The sequence below is a fragment of the Branchiostoma floridae genome, chromosome 5, assembly GCF_000003815.2.
Source record: "Branchiostoma floridae strain S238N-H82 chromosome 5, Bfl_VNyyK, whole genome shotgun sequence".
NCBI lineage: Eukaryota > Metazoa > Chordata > Leptocardii > Amphioxiformes > Branchiostomatidae > Branchiostoma > Branchiostoma floridae.
In genome coordinates, this window is record NC_049983.1 from 4,324,065 (window position 1) to 4,343,765 (window position 19,701).

Sequence of the window (19,701 nt, forward strand, 5' to 3'; positions counted from 1 at the left end):
CCGGGATTGGTACAGCCGCTTTCGGCTAAGCAGGGGTACTTTTCAACGTCTAGTTGACGAACTGCGGCCGTCCATTGAGAAAAAGAACACTCAGATGCGCGACGCCATTTCTGCAGAGAAAAGACTTGCCGTGACGATGTACTGGCTGGCGTCGGGTGACCTGTTTCGGACTGTCGCCGATCTTTTCGGCATCAGTGAAGGGTCTGTTTGTGTAATTATTCATGGCGTATGCAAAGCTATCGTAGATGTTCTCCTGCCCCAGTACATAAGATGGCCGACAGGAGAAAGATTACGCGCTAACATACGGGGCTACGAAGAAGTAAGGAACTTCCCCCAGTGCGGAGGGGCCATCGATGGGACCCATATCCCTGTCAGAGCACCAGCAGGAGAAGGCCCAGACTTCCACAACAGGAAGGGATGGTATTCTATGCTCCTCCAAGGCACCGTCGACTACCTCTACAGGTGACTTTTTAAATGCGTCTTGAATGTATTGTAGATCGTTAGTTATGTATTTTCAAAGTATAACATCTTTTGTAATACACTTAAAGTATAATATACCATTTGCTTAATTTTTCACTTTTGCTGTTTAACAATATAAAACAGGCATTAAGCATACTATTCTGCTTTACCCTACTCAAAGAGTATCAATCTTATTTACCAGCTATGCCAAGATGAAAGATCATAGAAAGCATTCTAAAGTTTGATGCTCGTCTATAAGTACCATACAGATATGGATACACTTGTTCATACTCTTTAATACGTTCCTTTTCTCAACTTAATAAGTCAATTTCACATTTGTTCAGGCAGCTTTGTATTTGTACAAGTTGTACAACTAACGCCCATTTCCTCACCCTTTTCGTACAAGGTTCACAGACATCTCTATCGGATTCCCAGGCAGCGTACACGACGCCAGAGTTCTGCGAAAATCCGACATTTTCAAGCGTGGGGATAGAGGGACCTTGTTTCCACAGGTATTTTTTGTGTGTAAATTAATGTCTTTATGACCATAGCAATGAATTAAAGGGTATTGAAAAGACGCACTATTGATCTTGAAAACAACATACTGTGATATTTCAGAAATTGCAATATGACTTCAGATTTTCTAAGATATATGTACCTACCTGTCCGATTTTTTGTCATTGCAAGTCTTCTGTGTGTTTGGCAGGACTTGACGAAGGAGATAGACGGGGTGCAGGTTCCAGTTATGCTGCTGGGTGACCCGGCATATCCGCTTTTGCCGTGGCTTATGAAGGGGTATGCTGACAACGGTCGCCTTGATCGTGCCAAGACGCATTTTAACTTCAGGTTAAGCAGTGCACGCATGACCGTCGAATGCGCTTTTGGGCGCCTGAAAGGCCGATGGCGATGTCTTGCAAAACGCTTGGATGTAGACGTTGGCAGAGTTCCCCAAATTGTGGGTGTATGTTGTACCCTGCATAACATCTGCGAAATCCACGGTGAGGGGTTTGACATGGAGTGGTTTTTCCATGATGTAGTTCGCCAACGGGCCCAATTGCCGCAGGTTGAAGAGGCCGCGCCAAATGACGCCAGGGATGCCATATGCAGAAGGTTTGCCTTAGAGGAACAAGGAAGGTAATTGCTCAGAAATCTTCTCTGGAAGGAGGAAGCAGACGTTTTGCAGGACAACATGCAAAAACAATTTGGGGAACTGTCAGTGTCTACATCTCTTGCCACATGTCTCACACAATGATTGCTATTCTCGTCCCCTTATCGTTTCATTCCGTGTACTCATGTATACCAAACAGACAAATCTCCATTGACATATGAGGCGCCTGAAAGTGCATAGAAGAGTCATATTTATATTTGTATGTGTTACGGCACGGATTGGTAAGGAATACTGTGTAACTTCAGAAGCATTCCAAACTGGGAATACCATCTACTTTCATATACAGTATATGTTTTTTTTATGTAATAGTTTGAGTACGAAAGTTTGTTACCGACATACAGCCTGCTGTACATTACTTTCAAATATTCAGAGTCTTTTTGTTTGTAATAGTTTGAGCACGAAAGTTACCAACATACATACCTGTCTGTATATTGCTTTCATATAGTCTTCTTGTTTACAACAGTTTGAGAACAGAGGTTTGTAACCGATATACAGTCTGTTGTACATTACTTTCAAATATCAAGAGTCCTTTTGTTTGTAATAGTTTGAGCACGAAAGTTACCAACATACATACCTGTCTGTATATTGCTTTCATATAGTCTTCTTGTTTACAACAGTTTGAGAACAGAGGTTTGTAACCGATATACAGTCTGCTGTACATTACTTTCAAATATTAAGAGTCTTTTTGTTTGTAATAGTTTGAGCACGAAAGTTACCAACATACATAGCTTGCTGTATATTACCTTTATATGTCAAGAGTCCTCTTGTTTGCAACAGTTTGAGAACAGAGGTTTGTAATCAACATACATAGCCTGCTGTATATTACCTTTATATATTAAGTCTTCTTGTTTGCAATAGTTTGAGTTCAAAAGTTTGTTACCAACATACATAGCCTGCTGTATATTGCTTTCATATATAGTCTTCTTGTTTACAACAGTTTGAATACAGAAGTTTGTTACCAACATACATAGCCTGCTGTATATTACCTTTATATATTAAGAGTCCTTTTGTTTGCAACAGTTTGAGAACATGTACATAGCCTGCTGTATATTACCCTTATATATTAAGTCTTCTTGTTTGCAATAGTTTGAGTTCAAAAGTTTGTTACCAACATACATAGCCTGCTGTATATTGCTTTCATATATAGTCTTCTTGTTTACAACAGTTTGAATACAGAAGTTTGTTACCAACATACATAGCCTGCTGTATATTGCTTTCATATATAGTCTTCTTGTTTACAACAGTTTGAATACAGAAGTTTGTTACCAACATACATAGCCTGCTGTATATTGCTTTCATATATAGTCTTCTTGTTTACAACAGTTTGAATACAGAAGTTTGTTACCAACATACATAGCCTGCTGTATATTACCTTTATATGTTAAGTCTTCTTGTTTGCAATAGTTTGAGTTCAAAAGTTTGTTACCAACATACATAGCCTGCTGTATATTGCTTTCATATATAGTCCTCTTGTTTGCAACAGTTTGAGAACAGAGGTTTGTAACCAACATACATAGCCTGCTGTATATTACCTTTATATATTAAGTCTTCTTGTTTGCAATAGTTTGGAGTTCAAAAGTTTGTTACCAACATACATAGCCTGCTGTATACTGCTTTCATATATAGTCTTCTTGTTTACAACAGTTTGAATACAGAAGTTTGTTACCAACATACATAGCCTGCTGTATATTACCTTTATATATTAAGAGCCATCTTGTTTGCAACAGTTTGTAAACAGAAGTTTCTAACCAACATACATAGCCTGCTGTATATTGCTTTCATATATTAAGTTATCTTGTTTGCAACAGTTTGAGTACAAAAGTTTGTAACCATCATACATACCTTGCTGTATATTGCTGTCATATATTAAGTCTTCTTGTTTGCAATAGTTTGAGTAAAAAAAGTTTGATACCAACACACATAACCTGCTGTATATTACCTTTATATATTAAGAGTCATCTTGTTTGCAACAGTTTGTGAACAGAAGTTTCTAACCAACATACATAGCCTGCTGTATATTGCTTTCATATATTAAGTCTTCTTGTTTGCATTAGTTTGAGTAAAAACAGTTTGATACCAACATACATAGCCTGCTGTATATTGCTTACATATATTTGTTTGCAATAGTTTGAGTACAAAGTTTGATTGTTCAAGGTAAAAAAAGATGCAAATACTGTTTAAACTTACAAACTGGGAATACTTTCTACTTTCATATATTATTCAAGAACATATTTGTTTGCAACAGTTGAGTACAAAAGTTTGTAACCAACATACATAGCCTGCTGTATATTGCTTTCATATATTAAGTATTCTTGTTTGCAACAGTTTCAGTACAAAAGTTTGATTGTGGAAGGTTTAGAAAAAATACATATTCTACAGCAAATACTGTTTAACTTAAGAAAACATTCCCAACTGGGAATACTATTGACTTAGAATACATGTTCCACAACATATACTGTCCAACATACATAGCCTGCTGTATATTACTTTTATATATTAAGTTTTCGTTTGGGTTTGCAACAGTTTGAGTAAAAAAAGTTTGATACCAATAAAAAATACATAGTTGTATATTACTTTTATATAGGAAGTCTTTTTGTTTGAAACATTCTGAGAAACAAAAAGTTGTAACCAACAAACAGTCTACTGTATATTAATTTGAAGTATCAAGAATCTTTTTTGCAACAGTTTGAGTAAAAAAAAGTTTGATTGAGGAAGGTAAAAAAATGTTCAACAACAAATACTGTTTAACTTGAACTTCCCAACTGGGAAGACTATCTACATGTCCAACAACCTACTCAACAAAATAGAAGTCATGGCAGGATCCAACTAAGGTAAGGTAAGGAATAACAACTGAAAGAAGGTTAGCTCATCCTCCTCCTCCTGGGATCTGCATGCTAAACAACATTCCCAACTGGGAAGACTATCTACATGTCCACCAACATACTCAACAAAATAGAAGTCATGGCAGGATCCAACTAAGGTAAGGTAAGGAATAACAACTGAAAGAAGGTTAGCTCATCCTCCTCCTCCTGGGATCTGCATGCTAAACAACATTCCCAACTGGGAAGACTATCTACATGTCCACCAACATACTCAACAAAATAGAAGTCATGGCAGGATCCAACTAAGGTAAGGTAAGGAATAACAACTGAAAGAAGGTTAGCTCATCCTCCTCCTCCTGGGATCTGCATGCTAAACAACATTCCCAACTGGGAAGACTATCTACATGTCCACCAACATACTCAACAAAATAGAAGTCATGGCAGGATCCAACTAAGGTAAGGTAAGGAATAACAACTGAAAGAAGGTTAGCTCATCCTCGTCCTCCTGGGATCTGCATGCTAAACAACATTCCCAACTGGGAAGACTATCTACATGTCCAACAACATACTCAACAAAATGGAAGTCATGGCAGGATCCAACTAATAAGGTAAGGTAAGGAATCACAACCTGAAATAGATTAGCTCATCCTCCTCCTCCTGGGAACTGCTTGGGCCAGTGTTTCTTTGGGTGTTATTGTGTGGGAAGCCTGAGGATGATGTGTGTTCCTGCTGGACATTGGTGGGGGCAGGGTGTCTCTGGGGGAACGGTGGTGGGGCAAGGTGTCCCTGTGCATGTGGTTGTGGGGCGGGGGGTCCCTGAGTGTACAGTTGTGATGCAAGGGGTCCCTGAGTGTATGGTGGCAGGCCAAGGGGTCCCTGTGGAAAAGGGTTCAGGCCCGGGGAACCCCCTCTGAATGGTTCTGGGGTATGGAGTCCCTGTGAGAATGAAGAGGCAGGCCGCTGCTGTGATGTGCTGGGGCTGCTGGGGTTGGATGATGTGTTATTAAATTGCTGGAAGGCGCGAGTCATCATAGATGCAAAATGTGTTACCATGCGCATGGACATCTCCTCCTGCATCCGCGCCATCCTTACATCATGCTGCTGCAAGGCAGCATCTCTCTCCTTATCTGCCTCTCTCCGCCTGTTGTCTTCCTTCTCCCAGGCTTCTTCCTGTTGTTTTCTGCTTTCTTCTTGAACAGCGGTTATTGTGTTGTGAAGCTCGGCGTACGAAGACTGCAGACGTGTCTGCCTTTTTTTGTCCTTTCTCTTGAATCCTAAAGAGAAATGGATTACTTTATGTAACTGTAATTCGTGCCCAATAGCTTTATAGTCAGGTGAGAAGGAAACTTGAAGAGAGGTTACTACACAGAAGAGTCAGAACAGTGAAAATAAGGCAAAGGAATGAAATATCTTATGTTTGACTACTGAACCTTACATATTTACTCATATTGCAACCACTACTGGTACATGTAGGTATAAATGATAAGTCAAAATATATATGTATATGTTAAACAAACTAAAGTTTTAAATCGACTCATTATCTCATCAGCTACATATATACTCACAGATTGTCCAAAGTCTTCCAATCTTTGCATTACTGTTTGACTTTCACTGCTTGAGGAAGTCCGTCAGCATATGTAACAGCTTCTCCACGGTCTGCTGTTTGTCCCGTGTGTTGTTCCAGTCGGTCCCCTGGCGGCTTGGTGCACGTGCTGGGTTCCTCGGGTACATCTGCGGCGGGTTCCGTGGAGTGTTCCAGAGGGGTGGGGGGTGTTGTCCTGGCCGCGGGTATGGCTGGGTGCTGGGCATCCACTGCGGTCCTCTCGCTTGTTTGGTGCGCTGTCTGGAGTCCATGGCTTCCTGGCGGTGCCTCAGGGTGCGCTTAACATCAGCCACCATCAACTTGACGCCGCCTGCGTCAGGTGTGAGGTGGATACCGTCACGTTTGTAAAGTGAACGGTCTTGAGAGAGAAGTCTGTGTCTGATGTAGATGAGTTTGTTGTCTTCAAGGCAGGACTGTTCGATGGCATTGTTGTAGGTGGCTATGTTTTTGTTGAGGGTGGACTGCGTGTTTGAACCTCTCGGCAAGACTTGTGACATGGCGATCTTTGCGTTGGGGTATGATGTCTTAGCACGGTCAATCAGTTTGGTGGTTTGTTCTACACATATGTTGACGCTGTCGTTCCGGTCTTTGGTGTTATCCATGTCGTTAGATCCAACATGAATTATGACCAGTTCTGTGTTGTTGTCAGGGAGCATGAGAGCATTTTCGGAAGCCTTGCGAAGTGTGGTTGATTTTGTTATGGTTGCGGTTCTGTCCTTGAACATTATTGTCGGGTCCACGTCATTCCATAACGAGTCAGCAAGAACCCTCACCTTCACGTTTCCCGATGTTTGTGCTGCTGGAGTTACCGGGGTCTGTTTGTCGGGAACTACACGTTCCCGAGTCGGCGGGGTTGCTGGTGGCTGGGTGTCGGTAGTTACCGGTGGCTGGCTGATTGCGGTTGTCGGGGCACGTGGCTGTGTATTGGTGGTTGTTGGGGCCTCTGAGTCCGAGGGTTTCGGTATTTGCGTGGCGGGGGAAGAGTTCGGGTGTTCTAGGCCGGAAACCACTTCTGCGTAGAGGCGCTGGATTCTGGAGTCGTCCTGTTGAGAGTTGCTGCATACGCGACTGGCCGTCGAACTGACAGATTGAGGTTGAGGTTGATTTAGCAGTAGTGTTAGCTGGGCTTGTAGAGCTTCCTGGTCAGCTTTTTGAGAGGAGATTGTTTTGGCCAGGTCTTTGGAGATTTCGCGTTGTCGCTCTAACTCAGTGTTCAGATCTTGAATCTGTCGAGCCTGTTTCTCCACCTCTTTCTTCCTGTTTTGAACATTAGCCGTCAGGTCATTTATGCACTTCTGTTGATTGTCCATGGTGACCTTATTGCTGAAGACAAGCGACTTCAAATTGTTCAGATCATCCACTAGCGACGTGTACAGTGTCTCATGCACCGAGTTGCACTTTTCACTTGTTGATTTGTCTTGGACGTCGTCTGTTGGCAGCGCGCGCCGAGAACGGCTTTCATGTTGTGGCCTTCCCTCTTTGTTCTTTCCGGAGTTGCGAACTTTTGAGAGTGGGGTTAAAATGATGTTTTCGAGGCCTCCCAACACTCTACGGAGAGTGGGCGATGTGATCGGTGATTTGGGAATTGTGTTTTGCGACGAATTTTCTTTCTCTTGAGTCGGGTCTACTGTGACAGACGAGGTCTTAGTTGGCTCTGTGCTGGTTCCAGACGTCGTAATGGCGGGCGCATCATCTTGTGAACTGGTCCCTATTGTTTCAAGGTTGTCGTCTATTGTTTCAGTCCTCTCGGTTGCCAGATCTTCATTGTCATGTCCGCCATCTTGGGCGTCACAGGATGCGCCAATTTGATTATTGCTAACAAGTTCTTTCACTTGTGGAAAGATTTCTCGTGCGTACCAGTTTGATCCATTCCCCTGTATAAGGATTGTGCCGGTGTTGTAGAAGTGGATAGTTAGGATTTTGGCGTTGTCTCCGGTCTCGGTGGGTTTACTGACGGATAGCTGTGAGCCCTTCCAGGTGAACTTGTAGCCCGTTTGTTTTCCAAGCGAGTCGCTGAATACGGCTTTGCTAGCGTCTATCCACACTGGTACACGATCTTTGGAGGTACGGAACTTTAAACTGCATACCTTCGATTTGCTGGCGTCTGTGTGATCTTCGATGATGGTTTCAAACTCGGGGATGTTCTTTGCCGATGTGTTCCACCCCTTGGTCTTGGTGTTGCCGGACCTTGTCCTGTATCGCTTTGTAGTCTCTGACTCAGGCGTTCCGCTGTCTCCGCTTGTTTCGCGTCCCATGATTAAACGATGCAACAAAATATCGCTAAAACTAGTATACAGTAGACACTTGTGAACTCTAATGAATATAAGATGTATAAAACACTCCGCTACACAAGCTAACCGCTCTGAAATACACTTACAGGCGGAGCACAAGTGACGCGCGTCTTGTCGTGTCCGCCATCTGTGATACACGAGTTTGATACATAACTCCATTCATAGTATCAATATTAACGTAATTACATGGTAATAAGTTAGTTGAACTTGTTTCAGACAAGGAGGGTTGGGTCCCTTGTATTCCCATTATTGCATATACCTGAGTCTTGACATAAGATGTATTTCATTGACATTGTATTCACCTGTCCTCAAGCAACCTATATATCTCCAACATGAAGTCTCTACCATGAAGTGACCACAAAAGAACTATGTAATGTCTTTATTAATTATGCAAATATTAGGTATTAATTAGAATAACGCACATTTTGGTATATGCACCTGGCCAAGGGATATCTTCACCTCCAACATGACTGTTTTTTCTAGTATTTAGGAACTGATGCATTTACCCGTGTTTCTTAAGACTGGTACTTTACCAATGTTTGTGTAGCATTTAGCAACAGCTATATCAACTTGCGCGTAGATAGTGTTTATAATGAGAAACTATTATTCACGTGTGTTTTTGTTAGTGCTTTGGAAATGTTTCCAGCACAAGAAAGAAACACTGTGACAAATTGAAAACATATAGCTGACGTATTCCGTACCATAGACGGTGTTGATCTATACGTTCGCAGTAGCACTGTTTTTATGCCACCTCAGCTGCAAAAATTGTCTTTTTCATTTCAATGTCATGTTTGCACCGAACAATATAGTATCGACTTTCGAGGTATGACATCTTACGGTACGGTAATAAGGTGCCATATAGGTACCAGGTAACACACCATATACGTTACTCCCAAGGTGCAGTGTAGTACCAGGTAGCGCACCTGTAATATGTAGTAACCAGCTGCTCTTGGGGGGGGGGCGAAAACGCTAAAGGGGGGCGAAAACGCTAGTGATCTCGCCTCTTGATTTTATACAAAACATAAGTACACAGGTGGCAATCCCTTGTTCAAAAGGCGGACTATATTAGGGTACAGCGCTGTTTCGATAGCCTTCAGTTCTACAGCGAGTAGTGTTCAGTTTGTGGGATGACCTTGTCAATCTACTTTTAACGGCTTGGTTCGAAAAGTCGATTTTTTTACAATATTATTCCATCAGTAATGTGGTATCTGTTTGTATGTACGTTACTGAGACACATTGTTAATTTTTTCAAGGTGGAACCCAGCTGCAAGGGTTTGTGCCCCTCGGAATTCAGGAGAGCGCTCGGAACAGCAACTTGTTCTTACAACACGGTTCCTACGTCCACGTCACTGTGTTGGCCACCAATGCTGCAGGACTGTCAGCAGGTAAAGTCTTTACCTTAAAGTTTGTTTCATGACGAAATTGTAAGGTTCAGATCACATTTATTTCTTGTTATCGCATTATTAGAACACACGTTATACACTACGCCAAAAGTCAAACCACTAGCACGTCCAGGAAAAAAAGAAATGGAGGTTCAGCTGCAGTATCAAGGTCAACTTGGAGGTTTGTAATTAAAATTGACCTTCGTTTTTCCAAGATCTACCCACATATCAAATACTATTACAATACATTCAGAGGGTCTAAAGTTATGCTGACCACAAAAGAATCCGGCACACGAGCATACCCACAACCACAGAGACAATCATCATCATCATTAATTATCCTCTATGAGGTGCAGCAAGTAAAGTTTGTCTTCCAGTCTGTCTGTCATCGCGGTGAGAAGTTCCAGGCGTTCTAGACCAGTTTCTGACTCAATAAGTTTCTTCAAAGTTAGCCTGGGGTGACCAACACGTTTCTTACATAAATCAGGTGTCCAGAACAAGAGTTTTCCGGCTGGCTACGGAGCCACATGGCCGACAAGGAGTAGTCGGCGTCGTTTGATATATATATATATATATATATATATATATATATATATATATATATATATAAATATATATATTTCATGGAACACTGTATCATATTACTTTCAGTGCTTTACTCCGACCCAGCGCTGGTGGACCTGACTCCACCGGTCGTAGGAACGGTTCTGGACGGGTCTGAGCAGGACTCAGTCGACCTTGAGTAACAGAACAGTGACGTCATCTGTGCCCGCTGGCCTGATGTCGCCGACGAGAGCGGCATCAACTACTGTGAATGGGCTTTATGTACGTTACGTTGGCTTTAGGTACGTTACGTTTAGGTACAGAATTCTGACACAAAAAGATAGTAATGGCATTAATGTCAAAACTGGCTAGCCAACCACTTGGCACGGTTAACCACCACAACATTAAAATCTCACATCCTCCTGTCTGTCTGGATCGATTTTCGTCAGTCATTTGAATTCGTTGTTCAGACCAAGGTTGACTGTACATTGTATCTTCAATGCGCAAATGAATATTATATTTGTAGAGATGCTTGGCGTGGTGCTATATTTCTGATGAATTCAGAAGTAGAGCAGGGCGTGATGCTTTGTTTCTGATGACTTCTGTTGCTTTGCTCACTCGGTGGTTTATTTAGTGGTTATAGGACCATAGCTTTTGACACCATATACACTACAGGGTTGGTCAGTAAATCCTGTTGTGCAAATGTTGCAAACGTACTGTGCCTTGGATTATAAACTCAGGTACATCCTCACACCTGGCCAACCTGATGAGGTTCACCACAAGCTATATCGCTGAAGACGGAAAATCAGCCTGTATTGACTCATCTGGGTTCATCGCACATGGAGCAAAGGTTTACGTCATCGTGCGTTGTCACAACCACGCCGGACAGGTGGGTGATGGAATATATTTCTCAAGGCAACCGGTACGCGGTGCAATGGCGTACGTAGGGATAACGAATATTCGTCTTGCATTCGGAAGGTCCGTCTTATATTACAAAATTAACAATGGTTCAACCTTCATGGCCTTTTCTGTTTAGAACATGGCCACGAGGGTTGAAAACCAACTCTGTTAAAGGTACAAATGTATGGCCATGAAGGTTGAAAACATACTCTGTTTAGAGTATTGACATGAAGGTTGAAAACACCCCATTGACAATGGGTCTAGCCAGTGACAGTAGTGGTATGTGTGGCCAAAAGGCATTATAAACTAATCCTGAGATGGACGCCTAACCGAAGCTAATGGTAACCATTTCCACACGTGAAAGAGTGGAGTAAGGAGACAGCATTTTATTAAAGGGCACAGCGTTGCATACATACATACATATTCATACTCGAGTCATTATCGAGTTGAAGCATTGGCAAAGTTCTGCTTCCAGTGTGCTCTATCTTTCATCAGTTCAATGAGGTCTTTATCATATAGTCCAGTCTCTGATTCAATAAAGTTCTTTAGCGTGAGGTATGGACGTCCTCTTCTCCTGTTTGCTTCTTGGGACCAAAAGAGTAGTTTACAGGCTGGTTCGCCATGCCGAGTAATATGTCCAGCAAGGCTTAATCGGCGTCGCCTGACTTCAGTTGAAATAGGTTGAAGAGTCCCATACAGTTTTTTGTTTGTTGTGTGTCCCCACCAAGGTTTGTTGCATACAACATGTAGCATCCTGGTGAAGGAACCATCCAGTTTCCTGGTCTGGGCACAGCATTAATGCCAGAAGTTTGATTTGATACGTAAAGATTCCTAACCAGGAAACAACCTTGTCGCTTCTTTATCCTACAGTCTGCCACAGCCAGCTCAGACGGAGTGGTCCTGACCTCTGTGCCCCCCAGTATTGAGCACGCCTATGTCACGGTTGTGGTCGAGCCCGTGACTCAGTACGCTCCCAGGAATCACTACCAGTACTCCCCGGACAGACTGCACATCGCCTGGGGAGGGTTTGTGGACCCGTCCGGTATCCAGTACTACGAGGTAAAGTTCTGCTTCAAACGTATAATAATAATTGTACAGTAATTGCCCAACCGAGCTAAGCACATGTCACAACAAGTCAAAACATATATACAAATAAAAGTATCACAAATCTTGTCTAACACAGAAGTTCGGCTTCTTCTCGCTTCTTGGTAATGGTGAAAATGTAGGACTGTATGGATTTAGCTATGGTTAGTTTGTCAAAACGCATGAGGAATAGAAACTTGTCAGTGCTACTCATGTATCTAAAATGAGGGAATCTACTTTCTATATAATTAAATAGAATACCTCTATCATTGGCGAGCTATGTCCAGTATCAGGGTGAAGTGCACGAAGTTAGGGTGTACGAAGTTGTACGAAGTTGTACGAAGTTACAACCATTTCCTACTGGCTTTGAGGCTATATGGGGAGTCACGGATGACGTCAATCATTTATTGGATGACGTCATCTAACTTAGTCGGTGTGCAGGGTAGGGTGGCATGTGTACGAAGTTCTCCGAAGTTGTGCAAAGTTACGTGACGTCATCTAACTTTGTACAATGGGCAGGGTAGGGTGGCATGTGTACGAAGTTGTCCGAAGTTGTGCAAAGTTCATGACGTCATCTAACTTCGTACAGTAGGCAGGGTAGGGTGGCATTTGTACGAAGTTGTCCGAAGTTGTGCAAAGTTACGTGACGTCATCTAACTTCGTACAATGGGCAGGGTAGGGTGGCATGTGTACGAAGTTGTCCGAAGTTGTGCAAAGTTACGTGACGTCATCTAACTTTGTACAATGGGCAGGGTAGGGTGGCATGTGTACGAAGTTGTCCGAAGTTGTGCAAAGTTCATGACGTCATCTAACTTCGTACAGTAGGCAGGGTAGGGTGGCATTTGTACGAAGTTGTCCGAAGTTGTGCAAAGTTACGTGACGTCATCTAACTTCGTACAATGGGCAGGGTAGGGTGGCATGTGTACGAAGTTGTCCGAATTGTGCAAAGTTACTTGACGTAATCCGCATCAAATCCGTTTCGGAGCGTTCATGATGACAAATCTATCCGTATCAGCAAACAATACGGATGCATCCGCATGAATTTTTGCATCATGAACGAGGCCTAAGAGTACGATTTCACACAGTTATTTCCACATTACATAGAGTTTTAAGAATTAAGCAAGTAGGTATCCTTCATATTTATTGGTTATGATAGACATCAATCTCAAAGTTTATGTGCTTCTCTTGCAACAGAACTCAAGTTTATTAGGAGAACTCTGTGTCAAATAAATATTAAAACGTTAACCACCATCCTGAGTAAGATAAAAGACAAGTAAAATTTGTACAACTTCGTACACCTGTAGACACCTTCCATCTGCCTGTAAAACGTTTGGAGACGTCAGGGTATGACGTCATAACTTCGGACAACTTCGTACACCACCGGGCTGACTGTCCAAAGTTAGGATGACGTCAGGGTTAAAGATGACGTCATAACTTCAGACAACTTCGTACACCACCCGGCTGACTCTCCAAAGTTATGATGACGTAATGGATAGGATGACGTCATAACTTCCGACAACTTCGGACACCACCCGGCTGACTGTCCAAAGTTAGGATGACGTAATGGTTAGGATGACATCATAACTTTGGACAACTTCCGACAACTTTGGACAACTTCTCCCATCTAACTTAACTTAGGGCAACTTCGTGCACTTCACCCTAATACTGGATATGGGTGATGAGGCTGATTAACGTGGTTGAGGCGCCTCCTCGAGCACGCGACCCCCATTTTTCGTCTTTTCCGAAAGACAAATTCGTGAATTCTTGGTCGGGTTACAGTATCCGGTCTTCCTTGGTGGTCTCCCATCCAAGTACGTCCGAGATCGAGAGGAGCGGGTGTATCAACGCGCCACATGGCATATACATTTAATATTTACAGGAGTTAAACCATGAGATAAAACTTATTAAAAGTATCATTTTCAATCAAGAACTGTTATATTAAGTGTCATAATTGCTCTGAATACCAACTGTGTACTGTGACGTCTCACCTACGCCCACGACATTTCTTTCATTGAAAAATCTCGGTAGAAACAGTCACCCTACATCATGATACTTTATTGTTATCTGCATGTTTTCAAACAAAAATATGAAATCTTTATTGACACGACAAAAGTACAGCGACTTTCGTAGGGTTTATAACCGTACAGTACACACTGCACGAAACGAAAGATTTCCACGAGTTCCCAACTTTGTGCACGATGGTGAAACTTGACGTGTCCTCACCGTGGGCACAGGTTTCCACGTACCGCCTGTTCCCGCGTGCCCCTACAATGAAAATCTGTGCGCACGATAGGGCACGCGAAGAGTCCACGCGTCCCACTGTTGCACACTTCCCGTGTTGAACAATTATCGTTAACAAAGGAGGGCTGAGAAGGGTCTGATAATTTACTTATGTGAATTGCCAAGTAAAAATACCCAGAACGCTTGCCACATTTCGGTCTGTACTTGTGGGAAAATCAATGATGAAACCGACGCCAACAGTGCGCGAAATAAGATTTGCAACACAATCGTGCCGCGAAACAAGCAAACTACTTTACCTCTATTTACAGATAACGTGTAAGATAAAAGTCACTAGTGAAACAACATATTCAATTTCAACGGATGTGCCCGATTTCTGTAACTAAACATATGAATTGTTTTCTATGCAACATTACATGAATTGATTGTCATCTAGGCTTTAACCTGGAGTGCGGCGCCTATCAATAGATAGATTCTATTAGATTGAAAGTGTTGTTTTTTTGTCAGTCGGCTTTGTTTATACAGTATATCAACGCCGCATTTCGACACTATGTTGGATCTGCATTGTACTGACTCCTTGTTAGTAAAAGTTTGAATCGACTTTTTTTCGACAAAGATATTTAGGTTATGGAGAACTTCAATATTTGTATAGTTCACTTTCACAGTGTAATTTTTGGTTTATATCGGTAATATGGAGATTGTATGCCTGGCTTGGTTTTTGGTTGAATATTGAGGGGCGGAAGTTTGACCCGCCATGTAGTTGAATACTAATCAACTCAGCAAATTTCTGTCACAAGTGGGTACTTCCGACCATTAAAGTCAAGTATTAAAGCAAGGTGAAAAGCAAGAAGGTTAACTACTGGACTTCCACAAGCACCCATCCCCTAATACACATTTCATTGTTTTGTTTTGAAACATGGCGCCCCGACGCGCGTGTCTCATAGCCTCCGTCGCAGGCTACGAGGAGGGTTGGATTTTATTTTATGGGGGCTGGTTCGCGATTTTCAATGTTGACTAATGCTAAGAAAGTACGTTTGCCATGGAAGGGAGTTAAGCGGGGGCCATATACACAGGGTGTAGTTGGTCGATAATCTTAAATGTATCTTTTTTGTGTTGGTTGGTAAACGTAGGCTTTCAGCAGACACAAATGCGATTTGTATATTTAATAAAACAACGATATCGATACACAAGAAAAGCTCAAGCTTCGTGTAGTACTTGTAGAACGCAGGGCATTATGTACAAACTCCTTGATGTGACATACAGTATACACAGATAGTATATACAATGAGTTATTGTGTCTGTTTGTATTCAAATACCCACCGAAGTAGCCAATCGTATTTCACACATGAGGTTGGTGTTTGAAAATGAGGACCAATCAACACACGTGTCCCAATTTTCAAACCTGTGACGGTTGTCATTTCAAATCTTCTCATTCAGAGTGCTTTTACGCTGCGCAGACCGGCCGATAGCTAGTATTTGATCGCACGACAAACAGCGCAGGTAAACTTATTGAGAGCTTGGGAATGATTCTACGTCAAGACCGGACATTATCTTGCCATCGAATTGAATTCCACTGCTAGTGCCATGGGACCAAATTCTACTTTCAGAGCAACGACTGGCTTCCTGACTATTATCCAGTCTACCGAGGCTCGGGCGGGCTCTCTGTGGGTGGGGTGTGGTGATCCCCGCCGCTCGGATCGCCAGACGCGCCCCTGCCTGATATCTCTACGTGGCACACAAGTTTCTGACCAGGCGGCTTGGGTGATTTGGAGTTCCTTCGGCTCCGCGGAGGCCCTACATGTTTCACGATGGATTGGATACCACATACAGTTACGTGACTTGCACGTCCACGCTTGGAATTCTGCAACGACGATGTGATAAATGCTCTTGACTAGCAACTGTTTGTCTAAAAGGACACTTGGACATCATAGTGTACAGAGCAGGAATGCTGAATTCAAGAGACCTACAGGAATTTACTGTCATCAAACTTGGAGCGACTGCACAGTGGAGCAAGGACAACGTTTACAACGTCCTTGAGTGGAGCGACTGCGGATAACAACCCCAAAACAACAGGACGGTGGCTAGTTGGGCAGCCCTGACTGTGTGTTCTGAACAGCCAAACCAATAAATAAATAAATGACGGTGGACCGAGGAATCCTTGGAAGCCAAAGGAGCGACGACACTAAGTACATATGAAGGAACGCGTCAAGAGCGGTCGAATCTAAAAAAAAATAAAACGAAAAATAACGAAAGATAATTCACCATTCAGAACGAATAAAAGCAAACACACTATATACAGGGGAAGGGAAAAGCTGGGAGGGTAAATTTTTGGACTGGGAAAGCCCGTGGCAGTGAAAATAACGCCTCTTTTAATGACAAAAGGTGTAATTACGGCGCAGTCGAAGCCCGGGGAGATAATTAGGTGATAATTAGCCGCCAAATTATGCATCAGTCATTTGCGAACAAAAGCATACGTCATTAGTTTCCTCGCGTACGCACAAGTGTACTAAGGTGGCACAGCTAGTGCACACGGGTTTCCACAGGAAGGGCACGTAATGCACACGCGAGTGGTCCGTTTACTCGGATTTGCACAGGTGCCCCATATAGGGGCACGTCACGTTCGCACAGTGGACACTCGTTGAAACTCGTGGAAACTCTGAATTTACTTGCATGTGTACACGGGTTTGCACAGCGGAAATCTGCCTTTTCGTGCAGTGACAAGTAAACAAACATATATGGATATCTACAGGTATGAATAAGTCAGCATATAGGAACATCTGCTTTGCGCGCTAAGGATGTTCTATTTTGTAAATAACAACGCTATTAGAGTACACCGCTATTTCATCATCTTCGGTACTGCTTATTTTTACTTGATGGTCACCACGTATCAAGACCTGAAGGCCACTCAAGGTTACGGGTTACACGATTGTAAATGTAACAGCATCTCTTCGCCCTAGGTTAGAAACATCATGAATGAGACCAGCCAGATTGCATTCTAACTGACTCAATAGGCGAAGCAGGGGTTACGAGGGCTGCTCGGGAGATTGCCTACCCCATTTTGGCCGGAATGGTTTGATCCGCTCACACCGCACCATCGCACATGTGGCGGGTTCTTTAACATGATTTGGGTGTTGCTCTCCCTAAACACGAGACCTCCATTTAACGTCTTATCCGAGGGACGGCCTTAGCTGAAGCAAGGTACTCATTTTACCTGAGTGAAGTGAGGAAAGTCGTGCAAAGTGACTTCCCCAAGGGCTTACACGGTAACACGGCAGCCGGATTCGGACCCGAGACCTCTCGGTCCTGAGCCGATCACGCTGCCGCTGCGCTACGCCGTCCCACGTAGTGTACTATTTATCATCATAATCCTCGTATCATCTGTTCAGTACATGGTCGAGGGTCCAGACTTCACCTCAGCATGGCAGGAGGTGTCCTGGACAGGAGAGCACACGGCGACCCTGACTGACCTGCAGCTCGTTCCCGGGGCCACCTACATCGTCAGTGTCCGGTCTGTGAACTTCCTGGGAATGCAGAGTGACTCTGTCTCCACGGAGATCAACATCGCACTTCAGGGGAGGCCTTCTGCCAACCGTAGGTTTAATTTTATCATCGCATAAAGATATAAGAAAGAGAACTTTACTTTCTGGTCATAAAATGAAAATGTGTAGAGGACGTCAAGAAAGCCGATACCAACATTTATTGTAGAACTTAGGAAATTCAATCATTATTTCAATGTTACCAGATTCCATCACACCAAGCACAATTCCTATCATAAAATCGAGTTGAATGGGGACTAATTTTATGACAAGGGGCCATCCATCTGCTATGTTTTGCCACCGGAGATCACCGCGTCATCACTAGCAATGTTTCCATTGGTAGAAAGATCTGAAAATCATATCGAACCAAATGTATGTGACACAACAGATATGGTACGCTATGTGCAAAATGTAGCCATGCAAACTTCAAACAACAATACAATGCACATTTTTTTCAGGTCAACTGCAAATATCGTGGGAAGAGCAAGGCAAGATGCTGATCAACTGGGAGGGTGCCTTCGGCTCCTCGAACGCTGGTAAGTTGTGAGCATATTCAAGACCATCTTCCTTCCATCGTCTTGTTGCGTCTTTCAGTGCTTCGTTTACCTCAGATATACGCCTTGTGTTGTGCTGCCCACATCAGTCTATGTAGCTAGTAAGGTTTAATGTTATATAGGAAATTATGATAACTTGTAATTTGTGGTCTTCTAAATCATTATTGATGTCATGCTATAGATGTTTTCTAGAACCATACTTCAACTGTTTTTATTTAGTTACAACAATTTTCTTCAATCAATGACTGTTTTTGTAAAGGTACAGTACATCCAAAATTTTCGCTGTCTACCAGCACATCTTCGTCACGGGGAATGACCTATAGTCTCAGTTCTCGGGAGAGAACACGAGACTAGGTCAGGCTTACGTGGATCATCCCCCTCCTCCCGCCTCCTTGCGGAGAAGGGGTAGCACTTGGGCAGCTCCCAACCCTCATTCCAGTTCAGCTTCGCCCCCTCTAGCTGGATGTGGATGGCCTCCTTAATCTTTCTATGTGATTATTTTTATTTAGATCTGTACTACGAGGTGTCGGTGGGTCTGGTTGAAGGTGGAAGTAAGGCCGGACTCTGGTACGAGACAAAACAGACCAACATGACGGTGTCCAGTCTGGATCAGACAAAGGTACACTACATTTTATATATTCAAGGATTTCTTGCTGGCCATATCAAATAAATATACATATTAATAATACAACCGACATCTTCGACCAGAAAGAACACATCTAGTTATTAATTTAATGATATTGACAAGTTCACAAGCTTAGCGAATGGAAAAGTAAGAATGCTTGAAAAATAGATTACAAAGGTTTTCGACGGTAGAACTCTGCTATTTATTTGGTTGCAGTAGTCCCTGTATCGTTTAAAGAGAATAATCACTGAAGGTATATCTTTCATCGCTGTTTCAGGAGTACCACATAACTGTCAATGCCATCAACAGCGCTGGCATGTACATCACTATCAAGGGCCATCTGCAAGGATGAGGCGGCAATGCAGTCTTAGTCACTAGTGCAACCTAAAGCTAAGGGCACATCCCGCCATACGTGCAAATTGTCCGTACGTATTTTTGGGAGGCCACGTCCGCCACGTATTTCTGAAAACGTTCAGGCTGTACAGGGCAGGCACGTC

General features: G+C 42.9%; 3 protein-coding genes across 3 annotated transcripts; 2 read left to right on the forward strand and 1 right to left on the reverse strand.

Moving 5' to 3' along the window:
• The first annotated feature begins 63 nt into the window (after positions 1 to 63).
• Positions 64 to 1,804, forward strand: LOC118415606 (protein ANTAGONIST OF LIKE HETEROCHROMATIN PROTEIN 1-like). Its single transcript, XM_035820309.1, has 3 exons — positions 64 to 462; positions 845 to 982; positions 1,147 to 1,804. Exons 1-3 carry the CDS (start codon positions 95 to 97, stop codon positions 1,595 to 1,597), a joined length of 957 nt encoding a protein of 318 aa, XP_035676202.1. The 5' UTR covers positions 64 to 94; the 3' UTR covers positions 1,598 to 1,804.
• Positions 1,805 to 6,036: 4,232 nt separating this feature from the next.
• On the reverse strand, positions 6,037 to 8,465 carry LOC118415177. The gene has a single exon (XM_035819557.1). It carries the CDS (start codon positions 8,305 to 8,307, stop codon positions 6,058 to 6,060), a length of 2,250 nt encoding a protein of 749 aa, XP_035675450.1. The 5' UTR covers positions 8,308 to 8,465; the 3' UTR covers positions 6,037 to 6,057.
• Positions 8,466 to 11,012: 2,547 nt separating this feature from the next.
• On the forward strand, positions 11,013 to 18,106 carry LOC118415608. The gene is made up of 3 exons (XM_035820315.1): positions 11,013 to 11,157; positions 12,039 to 12,227; positions 17,876 to 18,106. The coding sequence occupies exons 1-3, from the start codon at positions 11,035 to 11,037 to the stop codon at positions 18,104 to 18,106; spliced, it is 543 nt and encodes a 180-aa protein (XP_035676208.1). The 5' UTR covers positions 11,013 to 11,034.
• Positions 18,107 to 19,701: the final 1,595 nt, after the last annotated feature.